At 41.9% G+C, this 25,008-nt stretch overlaps 1 protein-coding gene across 13 annotated transcripts in view; it reads right to left on the bottom strand.

Moving 5' to 3' along the window:
- DNM3 (dynamin 3) overlaps window positions 1-24,543 on the bottom strand; it is a 234,123-nt gene extending 209,580 nt beyond the window's left edge. For all 13 annotated transcript variants that reach the window (XR_008438301.1, XR_008438302.1, XR_008438303.1 and 10 more), the window contains exons 1-2: window positions 24,369-24,543; window positions 8,348-8,421 (exon numbers count right to left, since the gene is read on the bottom strand). Coding sequence is in view for 10 of the 13 variants with exons in the window: in XM_053984865.1 (XP_053840840.1) it covers window positions 8,348-8,421; window positions 24,369-24,514 (220 nt within the window). In the remaining 3 variants the exon portion in view is untranslated. The remainder of the gene's footprint in view (window positions 1-8,347; window positions 8,422-24,368) is intronic.
- Window positions 24,544-25,008: the final 465 nt, after the last annotated feature.

Here is a 25,008-nt window from a genome sequence, read left to right on the forward strand (position 1 = left end):
AATTCCCAAGCCTTTAATTTCATACAAGTTGCTGTTTTACCTTAGAAGAGCATTGACCAGGAATCAGAGACAGATAATTTGTTAAACCCAAAGCTGACACTAAGTCCCTGTTTTGACTTTTGAATCCAAATGCTGATAATAATTACTGCAACCTTTTGGTTGCCTACATAACCAAAAGCTCATCCCAGGATTTTAAGACCAGAGTTTCTTCCTTCAAAGCAGAACACAAAAGTTATCTACATAGCGAGGCTGCCATCAGAAATGATGACATAAACAGTAATTCCAGACACCAGCTCACATCCTGTCCCCAGCAGGCTGGAGCTGCAGGACTGGGGAAAGGCCTTTGAAAAGCCTCATGCATGTTCAGTTCATTTCATCCTGCAGTCGAGGCGGATCCCAAAGCTCCCTGCAGCAGTTTCTTCCCCAGAAAATGTTACTTGGTAACAAGCCCAGACACCCAGTGCAAAGAGCTTGCTTGGTACTCAAAGAACAGCAGCTGAGAACACCAAATGTGAGAATTTGGATTAAAGAGGACCTTATGTGTCAGTAGTGAAGCCTGTTCCCCAGAAGTCACTTTGTTACTATTACTGACAGAGCTGTTAAAAAAAAAAAAAAAATAATAAATAGTCAAAACTACAGTAAATAGTTAAATCAAACTGACAGAAAAAAAGGACAGAGTGGAAGGGAAAACATCAAATACCCACCTGTCTGTGCTACAATACCATAATCCCTCTAGATTCAGTGTGTGAGGAACAGGGAAACTCACCCTTGTTCAGACAAAAATACATTGCTTATTTTAAAAACAAGAGAGCACCTAACAAAAAAGCACCTTATTTTACATCCTTTTTTTCAGCTCCAGCAGCAAAATGACAATGAATGAGAGTTTTGTTTCATTGTCCACTGTTTATTAAGAAAAACCCAGGGAATATTCAAATATTTCAAAAAGAAAACACGGTGCACAAAATAAAAGATCTCAGTTGAGAATTTACATTTGTAAAATTTGGCATCTCAAGGTTGGCAAATAGATACCTAATGAAAAAAAGAGCTGACAAGTGGTTCATATTTTATCCCACTTCTTCAAGCACAGCTCCTGGCATAAACCAGACATATTCTTCTTAGTTATTTTTCTTCCCCAGTGGATCATCAGATTTTCTCTGATGAAATTATTTCTAAATCCATTAATTAATAGTTGGTGCCCAGCTGTAATCAGTTGACTCAGTAGCCAAGGAAGCTTTTTCTCTTTTTCCCACTTCACACTCAGTAATAAATTCAATATCTGACAAGGCTTCAAAGCAATCCAAATAAAAATGTTTGCTACTTTTTAGCTGGGTTCATGTTTATCAAAACTCCTTGCTCCTGGTGCCATCTGTGGTGCCAGCAGGGCTGAAGGAATAAACTCCACGGTGGTTCCTAACCTGTGGTACCACACACAGCCTACAGAATAAGAATTCCAAGGGACAAGCAGAGCTTTGTTCTGCTCCTTTCAGCCCTCAGCCTGTCCTTGGCACTGATGCCTTCAGCCACGCTGGAGAAGCACATGCTTTAATGCAATCTTCACTTTCCAGCTTTCATGCACAGAAGAACACTGGGAAAATGTTTTATTTATGTTTTTGTGGGAATGGACACAAAGCTAGACAAAAAAAAGTGATCCTGCCTGACATCTAGCTTTCAGACATGCATTCTTTGTATAAAACTGAAGTTACATTAAGAGAAAGAACAATTAGATACAAAATTTAAAACAGTCCTTGCATGTAAAATAACTCTTTTTTTTTCCCCCCAGACTCATTAAAAGCACCTTGGAAAATGTAAAATTAAAAGGCTACCATAGCATAGTTCCTTCAGTGCATCCACAAGTGATTAATTATCTCTTCAGTTTTTTAAATTAGACAAATCATACAAACGAGTGATAGGGGATCACATATTTTTAAAATGCTCCTTATTTTTCCTGTCAGTTATATCTCTGTATGCCTTTATGATTTAATCTAGCAAAATGATATATTGTTATGAGCACTAAACAGCTATTGCTGTTCTCAAACTATTTAAATTATATAAACACTTGAGATATTTCATAAATTTGTCTCTCAGCTAAAGAGAGCCAAGTGACAAGGATCAGCCCTTAGGAGTACATAAGGGATGATCCACATCAGGCTGAGCCCAAGAGCTTACAGAGCCCAAAGATTTTACTCCATACAGAATAATCTGTTACTAGAGGTCAGGAATTCACCAAGATCAGAGACCTGGATTCAGAACTGCTCCCAAACTGATTTCAAGCAGAGTTGCTCCAAGTTGGTGGCAGTATCCATTGTAGAGTACTCAAAAGGGATTGAAAGTGTTCCAAAAGGTGGTTCATTAAATTGCAGGCCTGTAGCAAACATTTTAAACATAGGCAGCGCAGGAGGAATATCCGCTATTACTGCACCTTCTATCTGCCCCTTGGGGAGATATCACTGAAGCAACAACACTTTTTGCCTTCAATAAAGCATCTCCCAAAGCCTCAGACCTCCTTCCAGAAGAGTGATTTCAAGAGGGTGTTTTAAAAACATGCAAATAAATATCATTAGCCAAAGTACTTCACCTCCTCTTGATGATGGAGAGCTTTTTCTGAACAAAGTAAATGCAGTTAAGTGAATCTGGACCATAGCAAATCATTCAATGGTGCTTCCTTGAAAAGAGAGGAAGTATCAAAAGCCCTTGTCCTACCCAATCTACAATCCCTCTTCTGCTTGGCCATTTCTGTAGCTTTTCTAACAAGCTGAAGATGGAATACTCAAAACTGAGTTATTCCACTGCTAACCTTCAAGCAGAAAGGCTATAAGAAATAGAAGTACCCTGGTATTTCCTGAAGACAAACCAGAAAATCCTGGCAATGCAGAGAATTACAAGAATATCATAGCAGAAGACATTAAACATGGAAAACACTGCAGAGCTGATAAAGTAACTACCACAAGATAGCAGGTCATGCTCTTAGGAACCAGTGAAATGGTTCATTAGAAGGGGAGACACTTGTACCAGAGGAGGAAAAGCATTCTTTTGGATGCAATAATCTTCCACAACCTTCAAAGTTTTTGTTTGTAGAAGGAATTTCTCTCTGTTCTTTCAACCATTTCCTATGGATGATGCTTTCTGTAGTTCCAAGCCCTCCTCCAGGCATTTTTTTCCTGAATTTACAGAGGCAGAGCTCTCTCCTTCCCAGGACTGAGGAAAAGCAGAGCCTTTTAAGACTGCATTTCTGTGCTGCATCTTGTACAATGTTTACTTCTGTATTTCACAACAGCAGATATCAGTGAGTTATGCTCTGTCAGATATTCACTGTGAGCACCAGGTCCTTTTCTGAAAGCCAACCTTTTTCTCAAATACCAGCCTTTCAGTACAACAAAAAACCATATCCCAGCTGAATTGCTTCTTACTTTGGGGATATTTCTTTTCTTTTGCAAGCAATTTGAATTCCAATTCTGCCCACCAGTATCTTTCATATTCTTGCTTGTATTTGCCAAACACCAACTTAATAAACACACTCTATTCTGTTATCCTATCAGTAAAACAAAACACTGAACATGACCTGGAGGGGTGTCCCTTCCACTCTGTACACAGCTGTGCATCCATCTCACAGGAGTCCTTGCTAAATCATGTCTCCCAAGATTGCTTATGATATTTTCAAAAAAAAGTAAGAGAATTTAAAAACCTTTACTGTAGCCAAGGTAAGATACCACCTCACCTTAATTTACAAGCCTACTATCCTGTAATAAAAAAAAAAAAATATTGCACTGATATGACAGGGATATTTCCCTTGATGAGTTTGTGCTAGCTGCTGTTCATCTCAAATGCCTTTGAGATTGTTAGTTAATAACTACTTACAGATTTCTTTCACCTAAAAGTGAACTTTGACTGATTCTTCTGTCACTTTCCTTTATTATCTTTATGAAGATGGACATATATAGAGCCATTTTTCAATCTTAATGAGGGGATTCCATCTTTCCTAATGCCACTGAGCACAAATCTGGGATCAAGGAATCAAAAGTTTCCAGGCAAACCCACTTGTAAAACCAAGTCTTTGTGGATACCATTAATTTGAGTGAAGCTCAAATCCCATTTTGAGAGTCCTGATGGGACAAGTGGCTGAGCCCTCCAAGCCATCCTGCCAGACCTCAGCAGTCACTGGGATTAGCTCAGATCACCAGAACAGACAGCAACAACTGGGAGATTTGCAGGTGCAAAGGAACATCTGCAGTCTCTCTGACCTTACACAAGCTTAAATTCAGGTTTCCAGACCAGCAGCACTGTCTCTCTTCCAGGATGTCAGTACTGTTTGGGGGATGAGCCTTTCCTTAGCTCAAAAAGGGGTCAACCCATCATTGCCATCTTTTCCTCTTGCTGGTGGCACTTTTTTAGCATTTGGGGTACACACCTCAGTAGTTTTACTAATCTCTCCAGCATCCCTGTTCATGATCTGAACGAGAGTGGGATCCAGGAAATGGCAGCCACTGTCTGCCTTTCCTCCCTGTAAAGTGCCCGTTCTCTTTCCTGCTATTGGCACTGTGGCATTTTTCCAGTTTTTGTCCCTGAAGACCTCCAAATGCCTGCCATCTGATGAAATCTCTGAGATCATTTGTGTTAGCTGCAATAACTACTCTAAATTCTTTTTCTATTTCTTTTTCTGTTAGAGGATTGGTTTTGCCACCAGATGGCAACAGAAGATGGCTATGTGTGAGGAGTAGTTTTGCAATACAGGAAATTTGGATTAAAGCTCTACAACCTCAACAGAAAAGAGCATCTGCAAGACTGCAGAAAAAAAACAGAATGTCTTTTGAACCTTATGATTTAATTTCCACTTAGTATTCTAATTAACACAACTCAAACAAATGTGGGTATTGTAAATATGACTCATTTCTCTAACAAATGTCCACCTCAGCAAAGAGTTTCAAAATCTGTTAATCTGCTGAAGCAAAAAGAAAATCTGAAATTGCTCCAAAACCAGTTATCAAAATAAGGAAAATAACTCTCCTGGAGCCAGGATATTTCAGATGTAAATAACAAATACCAGGATTTACACAGCAGGCAATGTATTTTTAACAAAGACCTACTACAAAGGCTTCACATATTTTTTTGTTGGCACTGCTGTTCAAAAACAATGTACTACCTAATCTCTAAGAATCTAGTCATTATCTCACCTGCAGAGGCAGAAGAAAGCACAGCAAGAAGAACAGATTGCCTAAGGTTATACAGAATATGTGGCTGCAGAAAGAAAAAAATAAACCACAAACAAAACCCAAAATGAAAAACAAACAAAAAACTAATAAAAACACCAACCCATCTCTCAAGATCTCAGAAATTTCAAGTCGTTACCTTCTAAAGCTTACTCAGCAGCACCACTTAAAACATCAATTTACTCCAACAAAAACTATTTAATCTTACTGCTGTATTAGATCAAAAAACCACCAAGGTAAGAACTATACTTAAAGTTGTGAAACAAAAACTTAGAATGTTGAAGAAATAAGTTTTAATGTAAAAATCAAGGAACACCAACTCAAAGGAACAAAAACCCACCAGCTCACAAGCACACTCGAAACTCTCATTCAGGTCATCTGTTCACCAACACTTGCATCTTAAAGACACACCATTTCTCACATTATCAAACTCAGAGAAAAATACTCAAAACTATTAAAGACTGACTTGTTACTTGCAATATTTAATTAAAAACTTTGTATTTGCCTTCAGTATTTCAGCAGAGTACAAATTTGTATCAATGTGGAGCGCAAATGCCATAAAGCCATTTAGGAATTGTACTGGTACCACCAAAACATGTCTGTGACTAAAGGAGGCCACCAGGTCACTGAGAAATAGCTTTGTACAAACTACACAGAACTTTTAAAATAGGTAAACAAAATTCTAAAAAAAACTACATATATACTCCACATCTCTCATGAGATGCATCTCTTACTATTAAATTGTTGAATGTTACCCCTGAAGGGGTAACAGCTCTTTACCCAGATGTGTCAGATCTCTCGGATGCTGGAAGACCCCTGGTAACCCCTCCCAAGCAATTCCTGCTGCACCCTTCCATGCCATGCCTGACCCTAATAATGGATGGGCAAAGCTTTCTCTTACTTTGATGTGCCCAAATGCCTCCTCTGCTAATTTTCATCTCTTAGTGCAGTGACTCAAATGAAGCTTTAACCTCCTTTGTCAATCAAATTCACATTCCAAAACTATTCTCAGCCACTTCCAAAATGTTGCTGAAGTATCTTGTAGTCATCTGTGCATGCCTGCATAGAAAGTGGCCCTTCTCTCCCAAGGAATACTCCAAGATTAAGAACAGTTACTTCTAAGAGTCAAGAAAAATCCTAGGATTAAAAATTAGTTTTGTTTACTACAGCAACAAGAAGCTGATACAGCCCTCTAATTATTCTGTAACATTTTGGATAATTATGGGCTTCATAGAAATCAGCCCAGCATCTGCTTCCTGTAAAAGAACACTGTGCTTCTCTAAGCAGTTTTCTTTATTTTCCTTTCTTAAAATTAGTTCATAAAGATAAAGGTGACTTAAAAGATAAAGTTACTTGGAATTTCACCATCAAAAACAACAACAGTGGAACAAAGTTTAAAGAAAGTAACAACATAATTAAAGCTTGCGTTTTAAAGGTCTTGGCATTTAATCTCAAACAAGAACTACAGAGCATTTCCCAAAGGGAGAAATACACCTTGACATCCAGGAAAGGCAAAATTAGGCTGAAGCTCAGTTCTCCTGAATTTTTAAAGGTTTTTGTTGTGTTATTTAAGCTATAATGAAGAACTAATTTTCAGCATGAAACCTAGAGGCCTACCTAAAGGCAGTAATATTTTGGGAACATAAGTAATGAGGAAAACCAGATAGAGAAAAACCCTAAACCAAGGGACAGTGATGATTTTATAAAAGAGGTCAACTCAGAGCAGTCAGGGTAGGTTTAGGATGGGTGGCAATGAATATGTATTCAACCACTTGAGGTCAGATGTAAGTGCTCACTTACTGACAGGTCCCCTCAGTCCAGTCTTTTTGAAAGGATTGCCAGCACAAAGCTCAAAGCTTTTCTTTCTTCTGCTTTTGCATGGTGCTGGAAAAGTCAGATGAAGACTCTCCACAACCAAGCCTTATTCATGCATTTCTGCATCATCTGTCAGAGGTCAAAAGCCAGATCTGCAGAAATGGGAAGTGTTCATTCCTACAACTTAAACAAATGTTAATTTATACCATATATAAAGCACTATAAGTGTACGACACACTTGACAATCCTAAAATTTCTAATCTGATCATGCAGAAATACCAAATTCCACTGTTTTTCCTTTCTCTTCCACGGTGTAAACACTATGGAAAATTTTATAGAGGCACTGAAAGTACAATGGCATTTTAAAAGCAATAATTCAGAAAAAACCCTGAAGCCCAGGCAGACTGCAGTCTACCTTCCTGTTGAACACTGTGAAGACCTTCAGGAAAGAAATACACACAAAAACATAATTACATCTCACACACAGGGACAAACTAAAGTTTTACGGGCAGCTATAATTTTGGTTTTTCCCCAGTTTCATCATGGTACATCATTCAAAGACCATTTTTTTGTTTCAGTGCTGGTTTGGATATTATTTTGTTTCTTTTTTTACTGTTTTGAGCAGAAGTAAATAGCAAACCAGTGATTTTTTGTTGCTTACATTGGTTTAGAAGTAACACCACCAAAAACTGGAATGACGGTGAACCATAACTGCTTTTAGATATGCCAGGGAACTGAGCTACACCACAGCAAATCAAGTGCCTCATGGAAGAGTACAGAGTGGTGAATTCTCATGAAAGATCTCAATATATCCCATAGCTTAGTGGTACACCCAAAAATATTTATACTTTTCACCAGAGAAATACACAGAACTCTTGTTTTCCCCCAATCCACCTTCTGCTCTACTTAGTGTAGTGAGCCCAACCAAAAAAGACAAGTTCTGAAAACAGCCTGTGTGGAATCAAATCCGTGTGCACTGGAGCAAGAGTTAAAGGTAGAACTGCAGCAATTTTGGTGTGTTAACTAATACAACTGCAAAGCTCATCAAGAAATGAATAAATCAAAGCTAATTTCCAAAGCATATTCCATGTAATGATGTGGATTCAATTCACCATGTGCTCTAAGATTTAGACATTATAATTTTCCCACAATGGGAAATGTGATGAGTTGGTCCTGAGCACACAGTTTTGAAGCAGCAGCCCTTTGCTCCAGAGAGTCTGGTGGCATCTTCCTTCACATTGTTCATGTCCTGTTAGAGAAGTTTTTTCTCCTACTGAAGTACATCAGCACTTTCTCCAGGCATTGACCCAAAAAGAGGAAGAGATTACCTGTTTTGGCAGTGATGAGCTGCAGGACCAATGGTCGTCTTGTCACAATTCCAGAACCTCGTGGAAGAAAATCCCTAGAAACATTAAAAAATAGTTACTAGCCAGAAGTAATGTGCAGTTACATAAGATGTTGGACTAATTTGGAACCTCCTCTGGATGAAAATGGAAAGGTGGTGTGGATTGATAGCAAATACTCCTATAAAGTAGGGCTGTTAATTTTGGTTCAAGACAACAGTCAGTCATTACATATTAGACAAATGTGCATTAAAACTAAATTACTGTTTCAGGGCATTCCCAAGCCTCCTCAAGACCATCACATTAACATCTCACCTTGCACAGTGAGACTACCTGAAGCCATGCCCAGATTTTCCCAAATGATTCTGTCATCACTGCACACTTGATCTGAAGAGGATCTGGACATAGGATTGCACACACTCACACACCACACCAGAGCTCTGGACAAACCAAACTGGCAGCACCCTGCACTACTCTTTCACATAACTTCTGCCAGCTCAAATCCCCAAATAACTTTTCCACCAACACACCTGCCCAGAAGTTTCTGAATGAAAGTAGAATGCTAGAAGTCCTGTGGGACAGAGGGGGAGAGTGTCCTTGGACCAGAAAGCAAGCAAGGAAACAAAGACACCAGCTCTACTATATCATTATGCATCCCCATGAGCCTTTCCATGTCTCTAAAGACAGGGAGACTCCTTATGCAACTGGAAAGAAAGAAATCCAAAGCAAAATAACACATTTTTCTCAGTGTCTTCTCCAGTTGCCAGACCCATTAAACATTTAAAAACTATGAGATGAGATTCAGTGAGAGGCTTTGAAAAGTGTTTCTTTCAAATAAGCATCTTCAGAGGAGTAAAATTCAGGGGTAAACAGAGTTTCACAATCAGTGTAAGCTCATCAAAATCCCCTTGTTTTTCCTGCCTCACAAGAGATGTTGAATCACTTTCCTGTCTGCCTTAGCAGCACTGCTAACTCACCTCTCTGGCTCAGGTGAAAAGCAATGCAGCAAAGGCTTAGGGCAGGAATTTGCAGCCCAAGGGCAGAGCTGATCTGGGTGACTGTTGTTATACACCTAAGTGCCTGCATGAAGGTGAGGCAGGAGTGTGCAGTGTCTTTGGGAGGGATGGGGAGAAGGACAAGAACCAAAGAACAAAGCACAGCCCTGCTGGCCCTTTAGACAGAGCTGCTAACACAGGTCTGCTCCAGCCACTTGGGAAATCACCTCCTGCCTATAATAACCACTGAGGATCTTCACACTGACCTTGCACTACTTAATGGAAACTTGACTTTCACAGCTCCTTTAAAGGCTGCACACAAACCTGTGTGGTTTAAAACAGGCCTTGAGGGTATACCTATGAAAAATAAACCCCACAAATATCCAGGCTATTATTTGTGCAAATCCGAGGATATTAGGTCTGAGCAGTCCCAGGCCAAGACAGGCTCAGGAACACAAAAGTGAACCTCTTTCCACAAGCACAAACAAGGTGGCAAAGCTTCAGCAGAAAAGAAACACGGCAACTCTACTGAAGGTTTCCTTCCTAACATCTAGACACAAAAAAAAAAAATAGCACACCAAAAAAACCATAAAACCAAAAACATATGCAAGCAAAGATACTGCAAAAACATCAGGTGTACTGATTTAAATCTGCTGTGATGCTTTATAATGTTTCAGACAGCAACGACATAGAGGAATTAGCTTAAAGAGATACCAAAGGCCTTCAGATAGGTCTCTATCATAGTTTCAGTATCTACTAATGGAGAGAAAGCTGCCCCTCAATGAACATCATCTGCTGTTTTCTCATGGGAAAACAGAAAATAATGGGAACATGGTCATACTTCTGTACACACTGAAATGAACGCAGCCCAGGAGATAGCAAATTAAGATTACAGTTCATACATTGGTTTTCAAGCATTTAATATCTGTTTTAAAAAAAAAATCTATATATTTTTTTCCCATCAAGAAGCTAAAATGAATTGCCATTTAGGACACAGTGGTCACCTAAACCAGTGTCCTCTACAGCACCACAGGAGACAAGAAAAGCCTTTGGGGAGTCAAAGGCTGAAAAGATTTATTGATTTTCTGCTTCAGACTAAGCACATTCAGCAATAAAGAACACTGCATTAATGCAGCTCCCAGTGTACACAACACTAACCTTTCCTCAACAGCAAAATTACAAAGAAAGGTTAAGACAACAATTTTCCTTCAGAACATCCTCTTACTATGCCCAAAAGTGATGGCATTCTTTACCCCTGTCCAGTGAGCTGAACTATTCTCTGTTCAAGCAAACATCAGCAGAGACAGGTTCCTGCTTGGTGAGAGGGAGAGCTGTGTTGATCACATAACCAACTCAACAGTGCAGCAGCAGGACATAAAACTTCTGCTACAAATGCACAGTTTGAAGAGGGAAGAAGTCAAAGAATGAGGGTAATGGGCTTCACAGGCAGAGTTCAGGAGAAAATTCCCCCCCACCATTTAACCACTGAATGGGTGTTTAACCTCTATGAAAGAGACACTGACGTCAATCTGCCCACATAGATAGGCTTTTTTTTTTTTTTTATATTTGAAATTTCAGCTTCAGCTACAAGGCAATGGCACCCGTGTGCATTCTCTGTACAGTTCAAATCCGATGTTACAAATACATAAACTCTACTTAGAGAAAAAAAAGAGCAATTTTTTAAACACACACAGAAATGTAAGTGAAATCTGAAACATAGCTTGCACATCTTTAGGAAAAGCAATGTAGTACCACACAGCAGGGAATCAGATAAATGCTGTACAACTACTTGTGCAGAAATGCCTACTCTGACATCCACAGGACAGGATGCAGCTCCTCCTCCCCTCGGAACAGAAAGCATTCTCTAAAGGGTTTGTTAGTGGTGCTGAACCAAACAGCTCTGCATCAGAAATGGTCCCACAACTTTACAAGTAACAGCAGCAAGAAATACAACAGGAATGAACAGAGCCAAGCCTCAAAGGTTCCTTCTGACCAAAAGGACAATGCCCCTCCAGGTCTCGATGGCACACCCTAACATTCTTCTAAGGACAGACTTCAGACAGCTGCTAGCCACACCTTTTGGTTAGCACGTACACATCTCTTCAGTGAAAGCTGGGATAAAAAATTCACATCAGAGTGGAAGCAGCTGCAAAGAAATCTATCTAGAAAAATATTCATGCCCGAGAATTTGTGCTCAAAGACACCAACAAGAGGAGAAAAGGCTGTTTTCTGTGGTGGGGGCAGTGAGCCTGGGAGCACCTGTGTGTACAACTGCAGGACCACTTAACAATGAGGAGGTGCAGGAAAGAAGAAACACATTGGGAATGAAAGCCCTGCTCCTTTAAGAGACGTTCACCCTGCATTAAGATTCCAACTACTTTTACATCTTCACTCTCAGAGCGTTCTCAGCACAAAGCACTGAGCTGACAGCAGCTGTACCGGCTCAGCAGCAGCACTGCAGTGACAGGACAGCCCATCAGCAAGGCCTGGCCAGTGCTGAATTTATCAAATGCAAAGAGGAGGCAAACAGCCACATCTGCCAGGACAGCCCTTCAGGAACCTGTCAATCTTAGAATGCACTCAGCTGTTAGAATAGCATTAAATACTTTCAAGAGCAAAATATTTTCAGGGCTAAAAAAATTTATCCTATAAAATTAGTCATGTCTTACTATTTATTTTATTTATTCTTTATTTAATATTATTTATAATATTATATATTTCTGCATAACATAAACTGTATTGTCTTCTCTAGTACTGCTCATCTCCAGTATCAGAGATCTGGACAAGTGTATCTACTAAGTTTGGTGTCTACTGTTTGTTCAATGCATAAAGGAACATATAATAGCTTGAATTTGACTTGCTAAAAGCCAGGTCTCAAACTTATGCCACAGGATGGTGAAACAAGTTGGCCATACCAACACTTCATCAGTTTATAGTAACTGTTTGGGTTTTAAGGTGAAAAAGTAATTAGAATACTCATTAATTGAAGAGCCTATGGAAGAGACAAAAATTTCAGGAGGGGCAGAAACTAGGGAAATGCTGAAAAGCAAACTAGACATGGGCTCCTCTGTGAGGTGGTCTCATCATAATGCAGGACTGTAGCTTACAAAGGAAAGCACATCAAACAAATAAACATAATGTGTTTCAGGGGGATTTCCAGGGAGAGTCTCCATTTAGGAGATCTTTAGCACACTAACAGTATTTATTATGTTAAAAAAAAAATAAAAGACAAAATGAAACAGAAAAATGCCCAGTTTGTGTGAAAAGTGATGATGCATCACTGTTTAAAACTCATTTGTAGTTTCAAAAGAATAACTTACATTTGCTTTTCTTTGCCAGTATAGGGCTGAGAAATGTCCTGTGCTTAGATCAGTTACATGGTCAGTATCACACAGGACAAATGGCGACTAATTTACATCAATACCAATATAAATAATTCATACAAAACATAGGGGGAGTCCAGGAAATCAAATAACCGAGAAAAATGTCAATGATTACACAGTAACTGCATTAATTAAAGAGCTACGAACAATTCTAATTGATAGTGATGAATTGTTAAAAAAATCAGAATTGCCTCCAAAGAAAAAGCCTCCACATTTCTCACAAAGCACAGAAACGTGCCAGGCTCAGGACAAGAGCCAGAGTTCTCTTACAGAGAAGCAGAAACAACCCATCTCTTTCATTGTGCCAGACAACATTAGCAATGGCACAAGAGTTCTCCCACTAACACAAAGTCCATCCCAAGACCCTAAACCACCCTCAAATGCAGAAAGGCCCTGATCCATCAGCAGCTAATAAAACAACAGTGAACTGGTAGCACTCCCCACAGGCCTTTATTCCCAAGTTTTGCCAAGGAATGCAACGCAACTTTAATTGCAATTGTGCCCGAAGTCAAAAGTTTTCCCGGGCCTTGTTCCAACAGTGTTTATTGTTATACACAACTCCAGCCCGGCACATCAGGAGCACTTGTGGCCCATATTAGCAGCTGAATGACCATGCCTTGTGCAGGAGACCATACAGTTTCACGGGAATACTGACACATGTCCATACAGCATCTCCAAGTTCTGTGGAAAACACACAGAGGTACTCAAAAGCTTTCATTTTTCTTCCATTTCTCATAGTTAGCCTCAAAGCAAAGTGTTAAAAAACTCCAGAAATAGGAAAAAGCATGGTCCAGTGTAAGCCTGAGGATGGGAGGCATGAAATGTTTCTAACTTCTTTCATCAGGCTTTAAAAGCCCATAAACCACACCCAGGTAATTTGTAACTGGGGAACTCCTAATGCTAAAAATATGTATCTGCAGACCCATTTTGCAGATGTGCTCATTCTACCTCACCTGCTCCTGTGCTCACCAGCCCCACAGAGGATCCATCAGCAGACCCTTCACTCACTTCTAAAACATTACAAAGCAAGGTAAGTCCAAGAGATGGGAAATGTACTTTGCATTTACACAGAGGCCTTCTTAGGAATTAAGTCCATGAGAGTTGTCATCACCAACACAAGACACACTACCCTCCAAGTGACAGAACAAAGATAACCCTAGGACACGTTCTCAAGAAGTACTGCCTCAGTTGTGCTTTGATGTTCTCAACCATGTGCCTTTTCAATTCAGTAACACAGCAGTGCTTCTACATGACACTGAAATTTGGCCATGTATGTTGTTCCTCATCAGCTCCAAGTACAGAGACCAGTTCTCATTGTCAGTCAGCACTTGATCCCTCACCTCCTTTCATTAGTTACAGAAGAGTAAGTGGTTTTTTGTTTGGCACAATGTCTGTCAATCAAGGGTCTCCCACAGCTTTGTTCAATAGCCTAACATAATGGGCCTTACAGGAAGATGTACAAGACAATTAATCTGCTTTATTGAAGACCAATGACACCTATCTTAATTAGGCCTACCAGGCATGCTAAATGCATTTCAGAGGTTGTGGATTTTTAGTGATCTCAGATGTATCAGCTCCTGAAGCTCTGTACTGATCTCTCCAGTGTTTTTTGGAAACCACACGGCATAGATGGCTGGTGCTTAGTTCACGTTTGGTCTCAGTTTGCAGCAACCATTCTTTCAAGGTAAATCCTCCTTCTACTGATGGATCATTTTAATTAACCTGCTCAATCAAGCACAGTAACTACATATTCAGCCCATGCAGTGCATGCAGGGCTTTAGGGGCAAAAAAACAGAGTATCCAGATACCTTCAGGCTGTCAACTCCTCCTCCTCTCAAGCAGGGTACATAAACTTGGTGGTTTTGAGAAGCCATTTCCCAATCCATCAATGTCCTTCACCACCACTGCTGAACTACTGGACCTCAACAGCAAAGCAGGGACACCCCAATTAACCGATCCATCACTTTCAAGTAAGAACACAGGTTGAATTAAGAAAAATTAAAAATAAAGTGTTGAAAATCTTACATAGCACTACAGCTAGCAGCCTAAAATGTCTCTTTGCGTCCCTTTCCCTCCACTCCTTTATGGAATTGAGACCAACTATAAAAAAACCCAGAGGGCAATGTTAAAAAAAATTTTACCCAAAAAGACCCAGCTGTGGGAATATGAGAGTGTTGATTCTAAATGTGACAAAAAAAGGTATTTTTTAAAAGCCCTTGAAAAACTTCAAATAAGCTGGCAAGGGATTCCAGTCACACTAACTGGGCACCTCCATAACAAATATGCTCAATGCCAGTGCTTAGGCACCACTCAGGTGAAAAAGCAAAGCTTGAGATTTCCTCTTCATGCTGAAAACTGGGGAGAGAGCAGGCTCAGAAATCCCTGTCATTATACTTCTCTTGGATCTGGAAGGTGCTTTCTGTAAGTAGCAGCAGCATTTCTGCCTAACAGGCTGCCAGAAGTTATTACATCTCCCCCATTAGACATCACAGGGCTATGGGAAAATCAGTGCCAAAAATTACTCTGGTCCCAGTGGTGAAGCCTTCCACTAAACAAAATTGGAATCAACAGGTTCTCCAAAGGAGGGAACATTTGAACTCAAGTCTAGGAAGGCACCGACCATCTTAGAGCAATCTAATGCTGTATTTTGACAGCAGTGACAGTACTCTACATGACGTTTCCACACAGAAAAAGGTGAGACTGTTCACTGACTCAAGGAAGGAAAATGCACTTCCTAGGATTCGAGAAATCTCTTTCACATGATAGAAAGTTTTAAAATCTCAGCAACGTTTACAGGACTGCAAACTTGCCGTACACAGGCATGAGAACCTGCCAGGCAGAAGCCCAGGGGTGTGAGATGAAGAGCGCTCTGTTTGCAGTGCCTGTGCTGTGCTGGGCTCGCTGGCTGAACAGAGGGGGAAGCTGCCAATGTGCAGGCTCGTGGGCAAGGCACGGTATGCACGATGCATCTGTCCTCCCTGGCAGCCTGCCAGCCCTCTGCTGCATCATCCTCCTTCCATGGGTGAGAATGCCCTTCTTCCTCTGTCCCTTTTAAGATTTTACAAAAGCTTCTGCTATTTCCTGCCCAACGGTGCTCTCTGTCAGTTCCAAGTGGTGGTGGAAGGGGGAGAAAGGAAGCACAAAACACAAAGAAAGCCCAACAATTCTCAGAATTTTGGTGTCAAAAAGAATAAAGGGGATTTTGCAGGACAACTTATTCTCCCTAATCAGATATGTTTGCTTTTAGGAAAGGACTCATTTGCATAGGATGTTGGTGCATGAAAGCCCATCCATTCTCAGGATGAATACTAATGCAGCGAGATTCTGTATCTCAACACAAGAAACAAACAACAAAAATTCTTTACTCACTTTAAATTGTTGTCAGTGCTCTAAATAGACCTTGGCTGTTTGGGTTTTTTTCCAATCACTTCCAGCTGCCAAATGCAATTAACAATGTTTCTTTAGAAAGATTTGAGTAAGGAGTTTTCCTCCATAATATAATCAGAGATAAAAATCAGACTGCAAGGATCAGAAAGAAAACAACATGTCCCAACAAACCAGGCATATCAGCTACATGAAGCTAATTTCTACAGAAATACTTGCATTTAGGAAATAATTCACCTCTTGATACTCTGTCAGGACAAATCTTTTAGATATTGTGAATTCCAAAAACCCAGAAAAAACAATCTGCTGCTTCTTCTCCCAAATCCCACTGTCCTGAGCTGGGATCCATCAATACAGACTTTGACTTTTTAAACAGTAGCACAGTATACAGTCAGCTGTGACACATGCTAGTAAAATCCAAGAATTTTTCAGAAGCATCATGAAAATACATTTCTCTTTTGTAGCAGACAAAGTGTCAAACTGTACAATTACCTTTTTTGGTACAGTACAAGCCATTTCAGATCATTTTGCAGAGCTGGAATGTAACTGGATTCAATTCTTGTACTCCCTCTGGATTATATACACAGTGGGAACTGTATATATATAGAGAGAGAATATATAAAGAGCATGAATTTATTGACAGGAAGACAACTACAGAAGGAAGGGGGAAAGGAGACTGTTTCCAAAACAAGTGATCCAAGTTTCTCAAACAGCTTCTCTTCTCTAGCCATTTTATCCTTTTCTACCTGCCCATTTATCCTTCTCTGAGCCTGTAGTACGTGCAGATTAATATATAGTCCAGGACAATGTAAAGTCTGTTTAGCTCAACGGTGAAATTTAATATTAGCCATGATCTCCCATCTCTCTGCTCACCAGAAACTGAATTATTACCCCAAGAAAAAATTATATTTGAAGTCTGACCAAAAGAGTGTTTTGTGCTGCTACTTCCCAGAACACTAACAAAGCCATTAGGCTGCAGGTCTCAGTCCAGACTCCTGAGTTTCTCAGTCTCTTTCCCAGATCTGACAGACACTGAGGATCTTCTGCCAATGTTTGTTTAGCACCCGAACAAATAAACAGGTGAGCACACAAGGGCACAACACAGCCTCTGATGGATTATGCCAAAATTTCTTCAGCAGCTTCCAGCTTGGCTGATGAGCAGGGCTGGAAGAGAGCCCATTTCCCCCTGACATGCAGCAGAGAGCAGAGATGTCTCTCAGTGCTTCTCATCCTTGCCATGCAGAGCCCTGTCTGTTCCCTGCAGGCGAGTTACAGCTTCAGAGCATCCGCTAGAGCTGAGCACCACGGAATGGATGTGCACGGTTTAGGCATCTGCAGTGCACAGAGTAAACAAGGGACCAAGTGCCTAAGGACACTCTGGCTTTGATGATCTCATCTGTGAGGGCTGAAATCTGTATTACAGCACAGAGTGCATCTCCTGCACACCTGAACAAAGAAAGCAGGTACCGAATTAAAAGTGTAACTTCCACACACAAATTATAAAAGCTGACATTATCAGCAGACATTTGGGTTGAAAACCTCTCTTATCTCCAGCTACGGTCTCCTTTACATCCCAGAGGCTATCACAGACAACAGTGCTTGGCGGCACATCAAAGCTCAGCACCCACTCAAATGGGATTTTGCTCCTCTCTAGTTCAATAATGCTGCCTTGTTCATCTCCATGCAACTTGCTGAAGAAAAGGATGCAAGGTCACAGTTAAATAATGCTCATTTCCTGTTCTCAGTGTATTTACACTACAGGTTTACACTGCAGACACACAGCATTAAAGGGATTCTCAGTAGCCTTTTACACACAAGCACAGCAAATGAGGAATTCACAGACTTCTATATTTACTGGAAGGCCTTATTATGTTTAAACCCGCCCCCCCCCCCCCCACCGCTCCCCGCCAAAAAACAGTAAGAAAACCAAACCAGAAAAAGCAAAAAAGGCTCTCCCCCTCAAGCCTGCAATCTAGGCACTGTTTGAGAAACCCATAAATACTTGGAGGAGCATCATCAATTTCCTCAGTGATGAACTGAGGGAAGGCAAACCACAAACATGATCTCTCTCTCAATGACTAAGCTATTGCTGGTGCCTTTTTGGGATGAGGAAATACTGCTACATCTCAGCTGTTCAAAGCAGAATCCAAGGCTCAGTTTTGGTTCTACACAGAAATCTAAATCAGCCATCACTCAAACAACAGAAATGCGTAACAGCAAGTTTTAGACAACAATCACAGTTATCCCACACTGATTTGAAGATTATATGCTACCATCCTCCTTTACAGGTAATAGCAAGTTAAAAATAAAGGAATAAAAATCTATATTCTACATACAGGTAAGGCATGTGTGGATACACATGCAGGTAATATTTTAAAAGGTGTTTGAGGTCACACAGTAAAGAGTGGCAGAGAGCAGTGTCCATGCTTCCATGTCTGTGCTGCAATCCATGGCAGCATCACTCCCAATGTTTACTGGTGAATGTCTAAACAATCCCATTGCTAACATCTGTTTATCTAAGCTGGAAATCCTTGTTTGCTATTTCATCTACACAGGAAAGTGACATAAGCTTGAAACATGAGCAGTAATACCCATCAAGAAACAGCAAGACAACAAAGGTGTTGGTTATTTGTTGATTTCAACACTACAAAATCCCAAGTGTAGGCTCCTTCCTAAAGGCAGCGAGTAACAGGATTTATAATATTATGCAAGAGTCTAGAGAGCCAGACAATCTGTGAAACTTTCAGAAGTGCCTCTGTATTAAAAACCAGGGAAGTCTGGATAAAGTTAAGTAGATTCCCGTGGTCTGAAAAAAAGAAAAAACCCAACCCAGACACCTCTCCTGAGATGACTACTCTCCTTTAAAAACGATCAGAGGAGTGCAGCCACCTGCAGCAGCAGCACCTTGATGGATTGAACTCCCACTAACAACTGCCACTGAATCTGCAGCACTGATTCCTCATGAGGCACTCGAGACCAGACCGGGGCTTTTTTGAACATTGCTTTTTGCAGGGTTTTGAAGTTTTTCTGAAGTCTAGAGCACAGACTTCAACTACTACACTTGTATTCACTAAATGCTACAATACCTTGATTATACACAGCATGCTGAAGTTATAGTAAGACTATGTGTTCTTACACTTTACAAAACTGAAGCATTACTTATTGATTTAGCATCTCTAAACTGCCTGACATGCTGAACGTCAATGCCACAATAAAGGTCAGAGCTCCCTACACTACACCTTGTGATAGAGTACAGCTTTTCTTAATTGGCAAAATTTAAATGCCAAAAATAAAAGAGACAAATCCTCAAAGAAGTTTTAGAGGAAAAAAAATTACATGTGGAGTGGTAGTGAAAAAACAGCTCTTTTTTGCATGTCTGTTTTTTAATACACATTTCCTTTACTTTGTATATATCAATTCTCAAAACTCGAAGGAAAAAAAAAAAGGATTTTAAGTCAACAATGGAGTTACATTTAAGGACAAAACCAGGCCATCTGTATCTCACCTAAACAGCCAGTTTGTTCTTCAATGTATAAATGCAAAAACTTACTCAGGGAAAAACCCAAATGAGCCACTGTCTCATTTGCTGCTGTTTCTAATAAATGAAAAACCCAGAACATCCTTGCTTTTGTTGCACCACAATATTTTGATAACTAGGCTAATATACTCAATACTGTACTCCAAGCTGTACGGTGTCTTAATTAGTCAGGAAAAGGAGTGGCTGACTCCCATTTCCAGAAGATCCTTAAGATTAAAAAAAGAGTACACAGCACCACGTCTCCATTTGTATCTCAGTTTGTATTCGGCCTGACTGCTTAGCTTTTTCCTGCCTGTTTCACAAAAGAGGAGATTTTCTGTAAAAATTTTTTTCTGTGAATGCCTAGTAACTAAAAGAATAAAATATCTACACCAATCTTAATACATGTCCCCCAGGAAGCATCAATCTAAATATGTGTCTACATTATTCAGAGAAATTTTCTGCTCTAGCAGCCAGAGTTTAAGTCCCTTCTCTTCTCCTAATGACTCAACGCAGTCTTTTCACAACCGCCATCTCAAGCAGAACAGAATGAGCTGAGCACACGAGGAACAGTAATTTCAAGAAGAAATAATCACTACATATGTCATAATAAATAGCTCTACTTACATGCAGTGCCCCTAAGATTGTCAAAAGCATCTCAGATCAAAAAGCTGCAAAGCTGAATTACACAATCAGACCTCAGGCTCTTAAAATGAAAGTGCCTGTTTGATTATGACTGACAGGCTTACAATCAAGAGTTCACATCTTTTATAAAACAATTGTTTGGCCTCATGCAGTTTGTATTATACTAAGCAGAAAGGGAAGTGAAGAGCTTTCAAGCTGGAAACCTAATTATTAATTTCTTGCTATTTTTAAGAGTAAAACAAGGTTCTGATTTCTGAAGAAGGAGGCCCTGACAAGGTAGCTTGCTGTCTGTGCTTTCAGTTATCTGAAAAACCCATTTGGCTATAGATGAAATAATAGAAAAAGCCTTCTCTCCAAATACAGTTTACAGGGATTGCTTCCTGCCAGTAGTTTTCTTTCAAGTAACCTAATTATTATCAAAAGCCAGTTTGAAAAGCACAAACAACATATAAGCTGCTGGCCCTGAACTGCTCAGGAGCACAGGAACAAGAGAGGCCGAGTGCCTTCTCCCACTGGCAATCTGCTGGCATTTGTTGTTTGACTCTCCTTTGTGCTTTTGAATCGCTCTCCAACCAACCTCTACCAGAAGGCTGCATTAGATCTTTTGCTTCAATGCTGGCTCAACATTTTCTGGGCACATTTACTCCTGTTACAAAGGGAAGCAGAAGGAGGTAGGAAGAACATTTGCTCTTCAGACAACTTCATTTCCTCAAACACACTCCAGGAGCTCCAGTTATGAACACAGGAAGGTCTAACCCATAAATGGAAATGACTGCTGTCCTCAGATGCTCCCCGGAATCTCTGTTTCCATCTAAATGTAACCAGAATCCTGAGAGAAAAACCTTCACACACAGTCCTTGACTACCAAAAGAAACTGTCTCCTTACACACAGAGGAGCAGTACGTAAAGAGGAAACTCTCCACATTTCTCAGGGGATGCTAATCCAAATAGCAACAGCAATGGATACACTGGGAGATTTGACATTGCTTAGTTCAAAGCCAGCCTACAATGAGACAAGTAGTTCTGGGTGTCCCACAAACGCTGCGGAATCCATCCTCATTCAACACCACCATCTATGCAAAACACATGTGAGCTAATTCCAACATATTCCCTGCCTGCTGGCAGTCATTAAGGATCCTGTGTGAACCTGAACAGGCCTTGCTGCTACCCTGGAGGCAGTGATGGATGTGTGTCATTCAGCAGGAGCTGGCTCCCACTCCCAGGCCACCTGCCAGCCCACACAACTGTGCCCACACCAGATTCCTCACAACCCTTCTGAAAAACGATGGCAGTGCATAAACGAGATGGTGGATAACCCTCCATAGCCAGCACTATTTCCTAGTTTCCTAGGAGCCATAAAGAAGCTCTAACTCTTGATACCACCTGCAAGACAGAAAATAGTTTCTATTGTCCAAGTGCAAAAAAAAAGTAATCTTTCAACAACCAAAGGTCTTGTGGAAGACTGAAGCACCCACAGTGCTATAGTGGCTACAGAGAGCAGGGAATAACAACCTGATCCTAGAGTTAAAACCGCCTTGCCAACCTCATCACAGCTCCATTGACAATACACGTTAACAACCAGCAGCATGGTTGTAGCAAGACCCTGGAGGATATCATGCCTTCCTCATACCAATTACAGCTAGTCCCGAAGAAAAGAGATCTTCAGTATCTCTCTGAAGGCTAAGAGCTCAAAATCTACTAATGATAATGATTCATGTGGTTAAAAAAAAAAAAAAAAAGAAACCAACAAAACACAAAAAAAAACCCCACAACCACAAAACAACCCAAACCAAAAAAACTAAACAAAAGCCATGAGAATTAATGCTGAAACTTCAGAGCAATGCAAGGACTGGTTTATTTTCATGTCAATTTCAAAGCTGTGTTACTGTTAGTTAAAGTTGGCCCTGTGGTTGCCAGAGGTCATGCAATATACCAGTAACAAAGAGAAACGAGGGCAGCATGGCTCTGCAGGGAGACCTTCTACCTCTACAAGCCACATTAAGACAGATGTGGATGAAACAAACTTGTTTGCAGAGAGCAGCTGCATTATCCCATAAAAACAGGAATACCCTATGGCTTACTAAAAAGAGGCACAGGCCATTTGTCTGCTGATCTAACAAGTAAAATCCTCTTCTGAGCTCATGGATATTTATTAATCTGGTTCTGAGGCTTCACAACCAAGTTTTCACAGCTTAGCCAGGGCACATCTGCTGACCACACGTACTCAGTCTGGAGGAAAGGCACAAACAAAATATCCGTGCTCAAGTCTCCTGGAATAGGTTTGAAACAATGCAGTTTGATGTCATTTTTGCAACAGGCTCTAAGGTTGCAAGTCAGGAGGTACTACAGATCGGTTCATGCTGAATCTCAAGAAGTTACTGCATAAAACAACGATGTGGAACTCTGAAACCAGGCTGACAGAATCCAAATTCCAAATCCCATGTGACACAGACATTCTGGTGTTTCATACCAGCCTGTAATCTCTTCTCTAAAGAGACTGTTGTGAAGTGTCTGCAGGCTGCACAGTGAATAACTACACGAGTAAAACAGTTACTGCCCTTACCTCTCCTTCCTAATTCCTCCTAGAAGTGCCCACATCTCACTCGTGCAGCTGGTTCCAGCCTCCCGGCCAAAGAGGCCAGATCAGCACAAACTGCTCGTTTTCACCTTTTGCTCCAGCCAGGCACATCCAGGCGGCTCAAAAGAACAGCTCCGCCTGCGGATCAGATGGAGCAGATCCCTCTGGCAGCCGAGCAGTGACGAGCATGTGGGAGCAGTATGATCTTCCATCAGCACAGCTGGATCCAGAGACCAACATCAGCCCACAGCCCACCTCACTCAGCCCCGACCCCAGGGACCAAAACTGCCTCACTGACAAGAAAAATTAAGGTGCTTTTTCCCCTCAGCACGTGTGCTTTGCACAGCTTTGTGGACACTGTAGCTCAAAAAGTCAAAAGGTTACCAAAATATGTTTTAAGGACTTGTTTGAAGAGAACAGTAATAATTGGATAGCCAATTGTGCTTTCTGAGGATCTCATTTATGTTTTCCAAACTTGAGAGACTCGCCAGTACTGTCAACACCAGTAGCTAGCTACAGTCTTCAAGGAGAAAGAAGAGGAAGAACTGACATTTAACACAGTCGATTCTGAAGGAGAGATGAAGAACCACTATACAGTATTCTTATACCGGGTATCAAGAGCTATTGCAGCCTGACACACGGCCAGGTTGTGGAGTGCCACAGCATTTAATATTACCTTCGCTGAAGATCTCCGCACATCAAAGTCCCCCAATCACGCACAAGAGTATGTCGACCCTATAATCCGGACTAGGATCGCAGCTCCGCTGCGGGAGCACCACCTCCCTCCGGGAGCCCGCAGCTATTTGAGGCAAACGCAGCAGGAACTTCATCAAACAGCACGTGAAGCCCATGTTTACCTCGGGACGTCTCCAGAGGCACCGCCTGGCCGTCAAAAAGCACCGCCTGAACCGTCAGGCTTCCCCTTTTCCTGTCAGTGATTTGTTAGAAACGGTGCGCATGTTGGACTTGACGATCTTGGAGGTCTTTTCCAACCTTAATGACGCCGTGATTCGAATACCCACAGGCGCGTTGGGACGGTGCGAATTTATATGCGATGGGATGGGACGAAAGAGCCGCTCAGAGCCAGCACCCCACCGAAATCAGGGTTTGGGCTGTAAACACCTCGTTCCTCTCAGGCAGCGGTCACCCCCGCACACACGGAGCGGGCACACGAACGCGCTCGCACCGGAGCCGCGGCGGCTTCCCCGCAGCGCGCACACCGCATCACGGGCGCTGCCGGGCCGGGGCCCGCCTCGCCACCCCCGAGGCAACCGCCGGGGGAGGGACACCGAGCATCCTCGGTGGGGACCGAGCACCCACGGTGGGCTCGGAGTCGCGAACTGTCCCCCAAAAAATCCCCTCCTCGTCCATCCCCACCCCCCCCCCCATTAGCCGCTCTGAGGGGTAGCGCGCGCCGCGGCCGTTGGGAACGGCGCGCGCCGCGGGCCGTGTGGGGGGCGCGGAGTGGGGGGGGCGCGGGGGTGCCGTGCCCGCCGCCCCTCACCTGGAGACGCAGTTCTCCAGCACGGAGCTCTTGCCGGCGCTCTGCCCGCCTACCACCGCGATCTGCGGCAGGTCGAGCAGGCAGTTCTGGCCCAGCGCCGCGAAGGCATCCTGCAGCCGGTTAACGAGCGGGATGAGCCCCTCCATCCCGCCGCCTCCTCCGCCCGCCGCCGCTGACAGGTAACGGCCGGCGCACTGCGCATGTGCCCCTCCCTCCGCGGGCCTGGGGGCGGGGCCTCCGTGGGGCGGCCACGCCCCCTCCGGTGCGGGTCCCGGTGCCGGTCGCGCGATTGTCCCACGATTGTGCCACGATTGTCCCAAAATCTGGTCTTCCCCCCGTTGTGCCAAAGGCCCATCCACGCTCGGAGTCAAGGGCTTGGATTTATGTATAGTTCTGCGCAGAAAGATGGCCGGGTGACAAATCCACAGAGCCAGCAGGACAACTGTCAAAAGTTTTCCCTTTTTGTGGACTTTTAACAAACCAAGGCGTTGATGTTTATTGGCTACAAGTTATCTAGTTCGCTTATTAATTAGTGTTCTGTCTTCTGTTGGCTAATGATCCTCTTGCTTCCAGGGCTAATTAGTCTGCATGCTCAGTCTTTCTCTTCAGTTGGTGGGGTTTTTGGGTCAGTGGTCTGTGA

The sequence above is a fragment of the Vidua macroura genome, chromosome 9 (genome assembly GCF_024509145.1).
Source record: "Vidua macroura isolate BioBank_ID:100142 chromosome 9, ASM2450914v1, whole genome shotgun sequence".
NCBI classification, from domain to species: Eukaryota; Metazoa; Chordata; class Aves; order Passeriformes; family Viduidae; genus Vidua; species Vidua macroura.